At 41.4% G+C, this 15,362-nt stretch overlaps 1 protein-coding gene across 1 annotated transcript in view; it reads left to right on the top strand.

Moving 5' to 3' along the window:
* The window catches only part of LOC136883349 (probable multidrug resistance-associated protein lethal(2)03659), a 274,390-nt gene that overhangs the window by 184,445 nt on the left and 74,583 nt on the right, over positions 1-15,362 (top strand). The window contains exon 16 of the mRNA XM_067155603.2: positions 1,698-1,848. Within this exon, the coding sequence (XP_067011704.2) occupies positions 1,698-1,848 (151 nt within the window). The remainder of the gene's footprint in view (positions 1-1,697; positions 1,849-15,362) is intronic.

Consider the following 15,362-nt stretch of genomic DNA (forward strand, 5'->3'; position numbering starts at 1 on the left):
CTTCAGTATATATGTGTGTACATTACCACCCAGCAGGGTACAAAAGAATAACATAAATAATTCAAATGGGAATCCAACGCAAATTTCACAAGTGAAGTTGAGGCAAGATATAGTGTGAGTAGATTACAAAGGGTGATGACAAAGTTTAGTTTTAAAAAGTTGATCTAGATCGCTAGATGTACAAAGACTAGTGCCAAAATCGTTTACAAAGAATAATCAACCACGAGAATGTATACAGTAGAACAATGGAAATGAAATGAAATGGCATATGGCTTTTAGTGCCGGGAGATCCCAGGACGGGTTTGGCTCGCCACGTGCAGATCTTTTCATTTGACTCCCATAGGCGACCTGCGCATTGTGATGAGGATGAAATGATGATGAAGACAACACATACACTCAGCCCCCGTGCCAGGGAAATTAACCAATGATGGTTAAAATTCCCAGCCCTCCCGGGAATTGAACCCGGCCAGCACGCTAACCATTTAGCCATGGAGCCAGAGCGAACAGTGGAATAAATTTAAGTAACAAGTGACCCTATTCAAGGAGAGCGAGTAGGACATTAAACAACATAGTTAGACAAAGGTACCTAAATTCTTATACAAGTGTGTCATAAATCTATGTACATGAATCATACAAATTTAAACGAGATATGGGGTAGAATGACAGACGGGGTGGGGATAACGGAAACTGAGAGACACGACCAATAAGAAAAATGTTCTCATTAGATGCACAGGGAATAGCTGCACACACGCGAAGATAGAATTTTGCTTGAAGGGTAGAAGTAGTTCGAATGCACTGAAAAGTGTATGTCCAAGTGTCCTTCAAAAATCCGTAGCCCATGAACACAGAATGGGATTTAGTGCACTGTAACTGGGTGACTCTCCCAACGTCCTCACCATCTGGAGAAAGATGAATGAAAATATTGATTACCGGTACCTCTATGTCTCACCTGAAGAACTCCAGCGGTCGATGGGAGCAGAGAGCCAGCTCTCTCCTATATTATGCGCTCGCACATCAAGCGGGGAACGGCCTCTCATCCAACCTGGCCTTTTAGGCTGGGAGACGAGTATGTATATGATCTTAAAGTTCATTCTAGAACTAGAACGGCCTGTTAGGCTGGGAGACGAGTATGTATATGATCTTAAAGTTAATTCTAGAACTAGAACGGCCTGTTAGGCTGGGAGACGAGTATGTATATGATCTTAAAGTTAATTCTAGAACTAGAACGGCCTGTTAGGCTGGGAGACGAGTATGTATATGATCTTAAAGTTAATTCTAGAACTAGAACGGCCTGTTAGGCTGGGAGACGAGTATGTATATGATCTTAAAGTTAATTCTAGAACTAGAACGGCCTGTTAGGCTGGGAGACGAGTATGTATATGATCTTAAAGTTAATTCTAGAACTAGAACGGCCTGTTAGGCTGGGAGACGAGTATGTATATGATCTTAAAGTTAATTCTAGAACTAGAACGGCCTGTTAGGCTGGGAGACGAGTATGTATATGATCTTAAAGTTAATTCTAGAACAAGGCCGGCAGAAGGCAGTGTAATATAAAGTGCTGGGAGTACACAAGGTAAGTTTGGGGTATCAAAGCACAAGGGTAAGTTGCTGGTATCCATTTGTTTCGAACAGTTAGATGCGAGTAAAGAACAGCTTTATCTGTCTTTGTGTAATTGATGTCCTGTGCTACATTTCAGATGATCATGATGATGGCAGGCAGCATAGTCCTCGCTGTCATCGTCAACTACCTCTTCCTCATCCCGCTGCTCTTTTTGGCCGCTGTTTTCCTCCTCATTCAACGAGTCTATCTCAAGACTTCCAGAAACACGAAACGTCTCGATGGCATAAGTAAGTTTTATTTTATATCAAATTGCTCACTGTTTGCAATAGTTGACACAGAACCTCTTTCAGAGTGTAGAGACCGACTTTAACACGAGAGAGGTCGCACCCGTGGCAATTTGCTGCACTTTTTAAATATTTGTTAATAATTTCGTTGCTAGCCGCTGTAGGGCTTAGGGCGCTCGTTTTATCCCTCCCCTCCCTCTCTCCCGTCTGACGTTGATTATCGTCAGTGTATTGCCTGCTGTGTTCCTGAGTAGTTTAAATTTTCTTTCACTCTCGCATCTGCCGCGGCAAATTGCCTTCGAGCGACGCCTCGCGTAGTGTATTCTTACATGACTGCATTTCCAAGAAAGTTTCTTAACTTAATTTCTTGAGGTTTATGGTGGCTTTCAGTGAAGTGTGGTGCTGTAGTTTTATCTTGAAGTGTGACCAAATCATTCATTGAAATGTACAAATGTAAACATTGAGGCAATTTGCTCACGCGCGACCTCTCGCGTTCTTTAAAAACTCGTGTAATTTTACCAGATTTTGCAAAAACATTTCATTAATTTTTTACATTGAGAAAATATTTTTACTGGGTAATTATGTTAGTACTAGTTGAATGGCAGTTAAACAGGGTACATATTTATATTTTTTATCAGAGTATTCACTGCAAAAGGAATATAACAAACAAACAAACCCCATGGCACTACAGCCCTTGAAGGGCCTTGGCCTACCAAGCAAGGAAAATAGCAGCTCATTAGAATATTAAGCGTGAGCAATTGACCTTCGCGCGACCTCTCGTGTGTTAAACTGTGTTGCAGCCACAGTGCCAAAGATTTATTCAGAGGTAACAAGCAATCATATTGTTAACAGTACGAGGGCGGGTTGAAAAGTTCTCGGAATCACCGCTAGATGTCAGTGCTAGAGCAACGAGGTTCCTGCGCAATAATCACACATCCTTTGTGAGTGAACACGTGGCGCATCAGTGCTCTAGCTGCAGGAGTGTGGTAGTGACGACTCTTTGTTGTAGTTCCCGCGTAGTGATTTGTGACAATGGAAAAAACTGAGATTCGAGCAGTGATTAAATACTTTGTAAAGAAAGGTATGAAAGCAAAGGAAATTCATGCTGACTTTCAGAACACACTGGGGGACTCTGCTCCTTCATTTTCAACTGTTGCCAAGTGGACCAGCGAGTTTAAATTTGGTCGGGAGAGCTTGGATGATGATCCGCGTAGTGGACGGCCAAAAAGTGTTACGACCCCAGAATTTATCGCAAAAGTGCATAAATTGGTCATGGAGGATCGTCGACTGAAAGTGCGGGAGATTGCTGAAGCAGTAGGGATGTCTTCTGAATGGGTATATTATATTTTAACCAAAGAATTGACATTGGACAATAAACGCACCAGATTGGAAATGTCCAACAAAGTCTGGCCCGTTTTCAGTGCAACCAACAAGATTTTTTGCGCCGGTTTGTGACTACAGATGAAACTTGGGTCCACTACTATACCCCAGAGACAAAACAGCAGTCAAAGCAGTGGAAACATGCTGATTCACCACCACCAAAGAAAGCAAAGGCAGTGCGTTTGGCCGGAAAGGTCATGGCCTCAGTTTTCTGGGATGCAAAAGGCATTCTGCTGATAGATTATCTTCCTACTGGTCAAACAATTATGGGGCAATACCATGCAAACCTCCTAGACCAACTACAGGAAAATATACGTGAAACAAGGCCTGGTTTGGCAAGGAAAAGGGTCATCTTTCATCAGGACAACGCTCTGCCGCACACAAGTGTTATTGCCATGGCAAAACTTCATGAACTGGGGTACGAATTGTTGCCACATCCACCTTATTCACCTGATTTGGCACCATCAGACTTTCATCTATTCTCCAAGCTGAAAATTTTCCTCGGTGGACGGAGATTTTCTACAAGGGAAGAACTGACAGCCGAATTGGAGTGGTATTTTGCAGGCCTGGAGGAATCTCATTTTCGAGATGGGATCAAGGCGTTGGAACATCGCTGGACCAAATGCATTAGTCTACAGGGAGACTATGTTGAAAAATAAAAGCAGTTCCACTGAGGTACGATACTTAATTCTAGTACATTCCGAGAACTTTTCAAACCACCTACGTATGTTGTTATTATAGTGCTAAATACAAGGGTGGCTTTTAAGTTTCATAGTCCTTCAATATGGTCAGCGAAGTTGCATACAACGTGTTTTCAGCAATGCGGAAGCCGTTGGATCCCATTGGCACTGCCCAGCCTGTCAATGGTGTGAAGAGAACGGTCGATGGCCCACGTGTTGACTCCTTCACCTTAAGGATTTGGTCTAAGTCACAGGGACTTAAATCTGGAGAGTATACCAGCCCTAGTGATTGGATAATTCAAACACAACTCCTGCTGTGTGCCCTAACACTGTCATGTAGAACGATGGGTGGATTATCTATGAGGTGTCGCTGTTTTCTCCTCAGAGCTACTCGGAGATTGTTTTGCAAAATTGAAACAAAATATGCTGCATTAATGGTCTGCCGTGTGGGAACGGTATGCATTAAGAGCACACCATACCAATCGAAGGCAAGAATCAGCATTGGTTTCACATTGTTGGAGGACACATGGCGGGCACAGCCTGTACGTGTTTGTCTATTACTGGTGGGTGACCAGATCGAGGCACATCCTTTTCAGAAGGCTGCAACCCAACTTGTTACCGTTCTGTAAGGTAACGTAGCTGCACCGCACGCCTCTCGCAGTCCTCGGTGACACTACCATGTTGTGCAACCTCTACAACACTGGAGTTATAATCAGCTTTTCTGATCATGCTTAGAAAACATGGCGACTATCTTTGCGAGCTCATGTTCACAACTGCTCATCTTCTCCTGCTACTCTAAACGGATGTGGAGGGTGAAGGTCGAGGTCAACAAACTTTGGTAAGAATGACAGAAACTGCCACCATTGCACGACTGTGCTGGAGCATGGTTGCCAACACTTGAAAACCAACCTATGTATGAGCCAGCCTTCTCAATCCTTTGCCTTTGACAGGGAATGGCAGCGTTCCATGATTTCGATATCCTAATATACTTTCTCAATGTCGGGCAGTCTGTCGCTATAAGGGTAGTCTCACGGAAATATTTTTCCCACCAGGAACTGCATCTGATTTGGTGTCTCCCTCAGAGTCTCTCCCAATCTATCATTCACTCCATCACAAGCTTCTCCATGGTGTCTGTTCTTCTGATGATATTTCCGAAGTACAATCTATGAAAACACTTCTCCGCCTTGTCAATACACATTTTTTATATTACCTCCCGTACATGTTTCGAGAGCTCAACTGCTACCTTCCTCAGCGATGAAAAACATAAAAAAAATCTTTGGACTTGACACATTCAATACAGTCATCAATTAAACTAATGATAAATAAAATCTTGAAATCATTAAAACATTCCCTTGGTGTCTAAAATGTTCACTTCTCCTTACTATGTTGACGGTTAAAAACAGCTTGCATGGTTGGACAAGATTAAGAGGAGAAGTTCCGGTTTATATGGAAGGTCTTAGGACTTGCGGAGTGTAAATAAGGATTTAAGCAAAGGAGAAATTTTCAAGAAAAGAGCAAAGAGCCTTTAAAATGTTAGTATATAGTGACTAAATAATTGGTTTTATTCATTTTGTGTTTTGAAAATTGTTCACTAAATTACATAGTAGGGATAAGTGAACATTAGACACAAAAGGAATGTTTTAACGATTTTGAGATTTTATGCATAATTTGTTTTATTGATGATACAAATGTGTCAAGTCCAAGGATTTTTGTTTGATGTTTTGCACCACTGAGGAAGGGAGCAGTTGATCCCTCGAAACATGCACAGGAGGTAATATAAAAGAATGTGAAGTATTGATAAGGCGGAGAAGTGTTTTCATAGATTGAATTCAAGTCAATACGGACAAAATTGAACCACCATGGTTAAAATAATCATGTTCAAAGTAATGCGGGTAAGCCTGACATATCTACTTGAGAAGCCTAGCCCGGATGCCTAATTCTTCTAGCATGATGTATTCGCATACCTGCCAAGTTTTAGAAATAAAAAATAGGAAGAATTTTTTTAATTCTAGGATTTCATCACGTATATTGCACCACGGTGTCGGTGAAAAAAGGACCAGATAAAACGCATACATATATACAGTTACAATGAAAACTGACCACTAATCTTAAACCAAGAAAACACAAAAATGGTTACATGAAAATGTACCTAATCATCCTCATTTATGACACATACATACGAATGTATATCGCACCGACACACAGAACAAAATGCATAATAGTTTCCTTTATTAGACTGTAAAATTAATGGAAATTCAATTTTATAGGTATCTCTGAACACTTGGAGATATTGTTTGTTATGTTTCGTGACAATGTGAAGAGAAAATGCCAGAAACTGTCACCGACACAACTCTCTGAAATACATTCAAGTTGTTAAAATTATGAAGTAAGAATGAACACAGATGCACTGAAATACACTAAAGTACCACATACAAAACAGATCAGTGTCTCATACATTATTAACCCATGAGAGGATGCTCGCGGAGTTTTCGTCCGAGCTCTAAATAATTATGAATGTGTAATGTCGTAGGATTGTGCTTACGGGCTGTTTCTTTCAATACCTTTTCCTCAAACTGTCGGGTTGTCGTGGGGGGAGTTTTAGCCCAGCAATGATCATGTTGTCGGTGTGAGCGCACTTTCGCGAACGCCTGGAGCATTCCTCCATGTGCCACCCCATGTGTTTCTGAGCAAGGCGGAGTTATCTTCCGTGTGTGAACTCCTTTATTACGGAAATTATGCAAACATTTATGCTCAGTGTGTAAATATTTCAGTTGTGTAGTACTTTCTGACATTCTGCCTTGACATGGAAGAAGACAATGAAAGAATTCGGAGACTGTCGGACACTGTAGAATGTGAGGAGCTGCAAGAACTGTTAAATGTAAACAAAGGAGGTCCATTTTGAAGACAGTTCTTCGCTAAAGAGGCAGAAGAGACACCAGTTGATGATGACGCCGATGTGTTGGAAGACGACTCCCATTCTGAAATTTATGTTCCTGAATTACAGGAACTAGGTAAACTAGATGAAGTAAATACAATGAACCAACCTGTGTAGTACTGGAAGAGGTGAGACACGCTGGAACGTTCACAAACCACCGAAAAATACAAACCCATTTACCTCAAGTGCAGAGAGAAGCCGTTGGAGCATGCTCTCCACTAGGTGTGTGTAAACTTCCTCACTGACGATATGATGAGTGACATAACCAATTTACAAACATATGGATAGAGGAAAAGTGAAAGTAATTACTCCTGGGAAAGGGAAAATGTGAACATGACTGCAGAAATTCAAGCCGTCTTTGGTCTTTTGTATATGTCAAGAATTCTGAAAGCTTCCCACCTGAATTTGGAAGATCTATGGGCACCAGTTGGCGCTAATGTGGAATTCTTTCGAAATTGTATGGCTCTCAAGCATTTCAAGTTCTTAATACGAGCTCTTAGATTTGATGGTATAAGTAGCAGAGAGGAACGAAAATCGCTTGATAAACTTGCACCAATCCGAGAAGTGTTCAAGAATTTGGTTGAAAACTGCCAGTGTAATTATATAATTAGTTATGCATTGTTAGAGTAGGTAATAATTGTTTTCTTGGTGCTTTAATTATGTCTTACTATTTCTGTAAAAAATAACACAGCTTTATAAAAATTCTGTAACCCTTAAAATAAATTTTAAAAATTCTAGATTTAAAAGGTATGAAAAAAAATTAGTTTAACACAGATGTATGAGAATATATTTATGTTACTGTACTACTTACCTATAAAGAAATATCAATTGTGACACAAATATAAGTGAAGCTCTGTTTGTTTTTATCATGATCATGGAGGAAAACTCCATGAGCGACCTCTGATGTTCGAACATTCTACGCGCCCTTTCACGGGTTAACATACGACTTTGACAGGGGGGGGAAAAGCACAGTATCGCAAGTAAACACACATGGCCTACAACTCCAATGAACCGGGTAAGTTGGCCATGCGGTTAGGGGCGCGCAGCTGCGAGCTCGCATCCGGGAGATAGTGGGTCCAAACTCCACTGTCGGCAGCTCTGAAGATGGTTTTCCGTGGTTTTGCATTTTCACACCAGGCAAATGCTGGGGCTGTACCTTAATTAAGGCCACGGCCGCTTCCTTCCCATTCCTAGGCCTTTCCTGTCCCATTGTCACCATAAGACCTATCTGTGTCGGTGTGATGTTAAAGCAAATAGCAACTCCAACAAAAGTATGCACAGAAATGATGTTAACAGGGTGCAAACCACACAATAACAAACTCATTCTTTCATCCCAATTAACGGAGTCGCTAGCCTCCCTCACCTGTACAATGATTGCCAACCTGAATTCCAGGTGTAAAGCACACACACTGCTGTGCTGAGCAGGAAACACTATACACGAAGGTGACGGATGATACACTCGCCAAATAAAGTATCATATAAATACGCTTGCAAATGAAGTTGCATAATTACACAAGCACACAAGAATTTGTCCTAGGGAAGATTATTGACCATACTGGAGGTTCTGTATAAGTCAAAAATAGGAAGAAGTAATAATAAAGTGGAAAATCGGAAGACTAGTTAAAAAACTGAAAGTTTCTGGGTAAATCGGAAGGATTGGCAGGTAGAAATGCAGTGAACTGAAAGCTCAGTGATTTTTTTTTTTTTTTACGCCCTTTAGTTACTATTATGAGCTATTTGTCCCAGTAAGTGCTGCTCTCTGGGTACTAGTATCTCTGTCCTTTTCCTTGCAATTTTGTCTCTCTGTCTATGACAGAGTACAACTGCACTGTCTTTGATCTCTTTGTCGCAAAGCCGAGTGCTTCTGTACTGATTATTAGACGCTGGTTTGTCAGTAACAAACATCCTCTCTTGTAAACAAGTTATTGCAGACGCCTGCCTGACTAAGATTCTCCACTAATTCTAACTTACTGAAATGTTTCTTCTTCATTCCCATTATTAAACTATCAATAGAATTAATACACTGGCATTACAGTATGTCCTGTATTACTAGTTAATATTCTTACACTAGCTTATTTCCCTTGATACCCTGAGATCGAATCCCGGCAGCTGTTTATCTGACAGACCGCTGGTTCGAGCCTTGGGGAGGTTGGTACACGACAGCGGAGATTGCAACCTTAACACACAATTGAAACAGATGACTGCGTAAAAGCATGTCACATGTATAATCTTGCTACACCATAACTCTACTAAACAATAACTCTTCAACCAATAACTCTCTGTCACCATCAAGATCACCTCCTTATATATGTCCTGGCCAGGCTTCCAGAAAGATACATTACAAAAAAACTACCTTCATGAAAATTCTAGAGTGCCTAATACATATGTTATAATGTACAGAACATTCTTCATTGTTCTCGTCACCTATTACCATTATGGAAGTTACAGTGTGTTTCACAATTATGGATTACAAATTATATATGCACAGGTAAGAATAAATTATATAATATTAATTTACAGGTATTTACATTAACTGAGCTCATATAAATATTTATGTTCAACACGTTTTGTGACAACCTCACAAACAGCACAATTATATTGTATGTACATATGATGTAATAATAATACTAATACTAAATGGATGTTACCCTTCATAGCCATACATACAAGTAATAATAACCATAGTCGTATAATAACACACACACACACACACACACATGCACGCACGCACACGCACGCACACACACACACACACACTCTCTCTCTCTCTCTCTCTCTTTATCATTATAGACTGTTATGCCTTTCAGCGTTCAGTCTGCAAGCCTCTGTGAATTTACTAAATGTCACCACAATCCTCAATTTGCAACTAGTGTTGTGACCTCATTTAGTTCTACACCTCTTATCTTTAAATCGTTAGAAACCGAGTCTAACCATCGTCGTCTTGCTCTACCTCTACTTCTCTTACCCTCCATAACAGAGTCCATTATTTTCCTAGGTAACCTATCCTCCTCCGTTCGCCTCACATGACCCCACCACTGAAGCCGGTTTATGCGTACAGTTTCATCCATCGAGTACATTCCTAAATCAGCCTTTATCTCCTCATTCCAAGTACCCTCCTGCCATTGTTCCCTCATGTTTGTACCAGCAATCATTCTTGCTACTTTCATGTCTGTTACTTCTAACTTATGAATAAGATATCCTGACCAGTATCCAGTATTCGGGAGATAGTAGGTTCGAACCCCACTGTCGGCAGCCCTGAAAATGGTTTTCCGTGGTTTCCCATTTTCACACCAGGCAAATGCTGGGGCTGTACCTTAATTAAGGCCACGGCCGCTTCCTTCCCACTCCTAGCCCTTCCCTGTCCCATCGTCGCCGTAAGACCTATCTGTGTCGGTGCGACGTAAAGCAACTAGCAAAAAAATTAAAATAAAAATGAAAAAGATATCCTGAGTCTACCCAGCTTTCGCTCCCGTAAAGCAAAGTTGGTCTGAAAACAGACCGACGTAAAGATAGTTTCGTCTGGGAGCTGACTTCCTTCTTACAGAATACTGTTGATCGCAACTGCGAGCTCACTGCATTAGCTTTACGACACCTTGATTCAATCTCACTTACCACATTACCATCCTGGGAGAACACACAAACTAAATACTTGAAATTATCGACCTGTTCTAGCTTTGTATCACCAATCTGACATTCAATTCTGTTGAATTTCTTACCTACTGACATCAATTTAGTCTTCGAGAGGCTAATTTTCATACCATACTCATTGCACCTGTTTTCAAGTTCCAGGATATTAGACTGCAGGCTTTCGGCACAATCTGCCATTAAGACCAAGTCGTCAGCATAGGCCAAACTGCTTACTACATTTCCACCTAACAGAATCCCTCCCTGCCATTTTATACCTTTCAGCAGATGATCCATGTAAACTATGAACAGCAAAGGTGAAAGATTGCAGCCTTGTCTAACCCCTGTAAGTACCCTGAACCAAGAACTCATTCTACCATCAATTCTCACCGAAGCCCAATTGTCAACATAAATGCCTTTGATTGATTTTAATAATCTACCTTTAATTCCATAGCCCCCCAGTATGGCATACATCTTTTCCCTTGGTACCCTGTCATATGCTTTCTCTAGATCTACGAAACATAAACACAAATGCCTATTCCTCTTGTAGCATTTTTCAGTTACCTGGCGCATACTGAAAATCTGATCCTGACAGCCTCTCTGTGGTCTGAAACCACACTGGTTTTCATCCAACTTCCTCTCAACGAATGATCGCACCCTCCCTTCCAAGATGCCAGTGAATACTTTGCCTGGTATACTAATCAATGAGATACCTTGATAGTTGTTGCAATCCTTCCTGTTCCCTTGCTTATAGATGGGTGCAATTAATTACTGCTTTTGTCCAATCTGAAGGTACCTTACCAACACTCCATGCTAATTTTATTGTTCTATGAAGCCATTTCATCCCTGCCTTCCCACTATACTTCACCATTTCAGGTATAATTTAATCTATTCCTTCTACTTTATGACAATGGAGTTTATTTACCATCCTTTCCACTTCCTCAAGCGTAACTTCACCAACATCATTTTCCTCCTCCCCATGAGCTTGGCTGTTTGCAACACCACCAGGATGATTTCCTTTTACATTTAGAAGATGTTCAAAATATTCCCTCCACCTCTCCAGTGATTCCCTGGGATCTATTATGAGTTCACCTGAATTACTCAAAACACTGTTCATTTCACTTTTTGTTTTGAGAACGCCTCATTTAAATATATCAACGTCTCCAAACTTGAAATAGTAAGGCTTCATGTCTGTGAGTCACTGAAGATGCTGGTTTTTTTATTATTTTACAACATGTAATAAGCTCTTTGTGAAAAACATAGTGCATTTAAATCAGGCATCATTATCAATCTTGTGAAGAGAGCAAAAATTTTAGCTTTAAATGTTGTAGCTGTACTCAGCAGGACACAGATCAAGTCAGAAATCTACTCTGGGGCTGCAAACTACTACAAAAAGCAAAAACAACCCTCTATCACACCTACTTCATATCGATTCTCATATATGGTTTAGAGACATGTTCTCTACTAAACAATGACTACAGCAGAATTCAGGTAACAGAAATGAGATTCATTAGAACTATGAATCAAATTGCTCGAAAGGACCAAATCAGGTATGAAGTAAACAAGAAGGTAACTGGCATTGAGGTCCCTGTTACCAATGTAATAAAGAAGCGTGGACTTCAGTAGATAGGGCACATGAGAATGAAGAGCGAGAGACCTGCCAGACAATACTTCGACCTTATTGTTCGAGGAAAGAGACCAGGGGAAAAGCTAAGGAAATGCAGGATAGACACAGTGAAATAAGATGTGGAGGAGAGAGGTCTCAAATGGGAAGATGCCCTGGAACAGAAGATGTACACCACACCCTGGAAATTGGCGTTGGGTGATGATGATGATGATGATGATGGTGACGACGACGACGACAATGTACCTCTGCCGGCATCTAAAAAAAGCTGACGTTGGCGGTATGTTCATATGTTTTGAGTGAAGAAAATAAGTTTTTTGAAGTGTTCCACAGTAACTTAGCAAATCTACAAGCTGTGACCAATAAATATGGTAAATGATTGATTTTCTTATTTATTTGTAGACTAGCTGATGTACGCATGCTTCACTACAGGATTCTTAGAAAGACTGTGGTTTTCCCAACTGAAATCAACATAGGTCATTACTAAAACATCAGTAAGAATGTAGCAATTAAAGGCAATGTTATCATATAAAATACTCAATGAAATGAAAAACTGCACATTTTCTCACTTTTAATGAACAGTACTATGGTTACACTTTACAAGTGAAAACTATTTAATATTAATATATACGGTATTAAACATACTTTGGACATGTTTCATCTTATTATAAGACTTCTTCAGCCATAACGTCCTGTAACAGATTACGATACTCATTGTAGCTGTGTAATAATTTTAAAAATGGAAGAACCCATGTCCTTTAAGAACTGTTTTTAAAATACACTAAAGACAATAAATAATACTTTGGAGGAAGGTAGCCTGTAGGATGCTCTTGATTTTAGTGTTCACATTGCATTGAATATTGGCATTATGAAAAAACCGTTGTCCTTTTAAGTGTTCCTTCAAGTGGGTGAAAAGGAAATAATCAGCAAGGGCTGGTGAATAAGGGTGTGATGGAGCACAGCAACCCCACTTACGTGCCATGAACTGCTTGCACACATCTGATCTTCTTTTTTAGCATGGTTTACAGAGCCTTCAAAATACCCCTATCGCCCGTTAATTTAACAAAGGAACTCAAATTCATAAAAAAAAAAAACTAGCACTAGTTAATGGGTACAATATAGAGATGGTGAATTGAATCATTAACAAATTAAAACTCAAATTAGCCACAAATCTTACTCCGGAAAATACTAAAAAATCAAAATACGCAACCTTTACTTACACCAATCCTGCTATCCACCAAATCGTAAACCCATTGAAAAACGAAACATACAAATAGCTTTCAAGGCACACTACACCAACAAAACCTTATTTTTTAACCACAATATAGTAAACTCCAATAATAATAAATATCAAGAATCTGGGATATATAGACTATCGTGTGCACAGTGTAATTTTTCATATGTTGGGCAAACTTGCCGCAGCTTTCTTACTAGATACATGGAACACTTTAAAGCTTTAAAGCACAACAAATGTTCTGCAATGAGCAATCACATGAAAGAAACTGGACATCAATATACCACAATAGACAGAGACCTCAAAATAATCAAGAAAAAGGGAAGTTAATGAATGAGTTTGAAAATATTTATATCCATTTGGATTAATATTTCAATAAAGGAAAAAACCTGAATGATGCGATCGAAACGAAGAGTCCGTTAATAGAGCAGTTGCCAACATTACTACAAAATTTCAAATCAGAAAAAAGTATATTCGTTAAGATATTTAATCTAAAATCTCCCACCACGAAAACAGACACAACTCCTACTTTGACAACGCATAAAGACTCCCCTCCACACACTACGCCAACGCCCTACCCGCCGGCCACAACAGCTTTTTCATACGTATAACACAAGAAGCAGAAACACGAAAGCAGGCAGTCACTGTACTGCAACAAGCACCGCGAGGCATCATAGCAGCAGTCAAAGGGGTAAGTGAAGCACATCTATATGATCACTGGACAGCATAACAACAAACAACACTCTCACGCATATACAGTTTGTTACAGCACCAACACATTAAGGTTGTCATAAAGGATAATACACTGACTGACAGAGCAAATGCAACACCAAGAAGGAGTGGTTCAAAAGGGATGAAAGTTGGGGAAAAAACAGAGACGGCACGGACGAATAATTGATGTTTATTTCAAACCGATATGCAGGTTACACAATGTGCACGGCATCGACTCAGTAGGATGTAGGACCACCGCGAGCGGCGATGCACGCAGAAACACGTCGAGGTACAGAGTCAATAAGAGTGCGGATGGTGTCCTGAGGGATGGTTCTCCATTCTCTGTCAACCATTTGCCACAGTTGGTCGTCCGTACGAGGCTGGGGCAGAGTTTGCAAACGGCGTCCAATGAGATCCCACACGTGTTCGATTGGTGAGAGATCCGGAGAGTACGCTGGCCACGGAAGCATCTGTACACCTCGTAGAGCCTGTTGGGAGATGCGAGCAGTGTGTGGGCGGGCATTATCCTGCTGAAACAGAGCGTTGGGCAGCCCCTGAAGGTACGGGAGTGCCACCGGCCGCAGCACATGCTGCACGTAGCGGTGGGCATTTAACGTGCCTTGAATACGCACTAGAGGTGACGTGGAATCATACGCAATAGCGCCCCAAACCATGATGCCGCATTGTCTAGCGGTAGGGCGCTCCACAGTTACTGCCGGATTTGACCTTTCTCCACGCCGATGCCACACTCGTCTGCGGTGACTATCACAGACAGAACAGAAGCGTGACTCATCGGAGAACACGACGTTCCGCCATTCCCTCATCCAAGTCGCTCTAGCCCGGCACCATGCCAGGCGTGCACGTCTATGCTGTGGAGTCAATGGTAGTCTTCTGAGCGGGCGCCGGGAGTGCAGGCCTCCTTCAACCAATCGACGGGAAATTGTTCTGGTCGATATTGGAACAGCCAGGGTGTCTTGCACATGCTGAAGAATGGCGGTTGACGTGGCGTGCGGGGCTGCCAACGCTTGGCGGCGGATGCGCCGATCCTCGCGTGCTGACGTCACTCGGGCTGCGCCTGGATCCCTCGCACATGCCACATGTCCCTGCGCCAACCATCTTCGCCACAGGTGCTGCATTGTGGACACATCCCTATGGGTATCGGCTGCGATTTGACGAAGCAACCAACCTGCCCTTCTCAGCCCGATCACCATACCCCTCGTAAAGTCGTCTGTCTGCTGGAAATGCCTCCGTTGACGGCGGCCTGGCATTCTTAGCTATACACGTGTCCTGTGGCACACGACAACACGTTCTGCAATGACTGTCGGCTAA

Source organism: Anabrus simplex, chromosome 1 (assembly GCF_040414725.1).
Source record: "Anabrus simplex isolate iqAnaSimp1 chromosome 1, ASM4041472v1, whole genome shotgun sequence".
In the NCBI taxonomy this organism is placed as follows: Eukaryota; Metazoa; Arthropoda; class Insecta; order Orthoptera; family Tettigoniidae; genus Anabrus; species Anabrus simplex.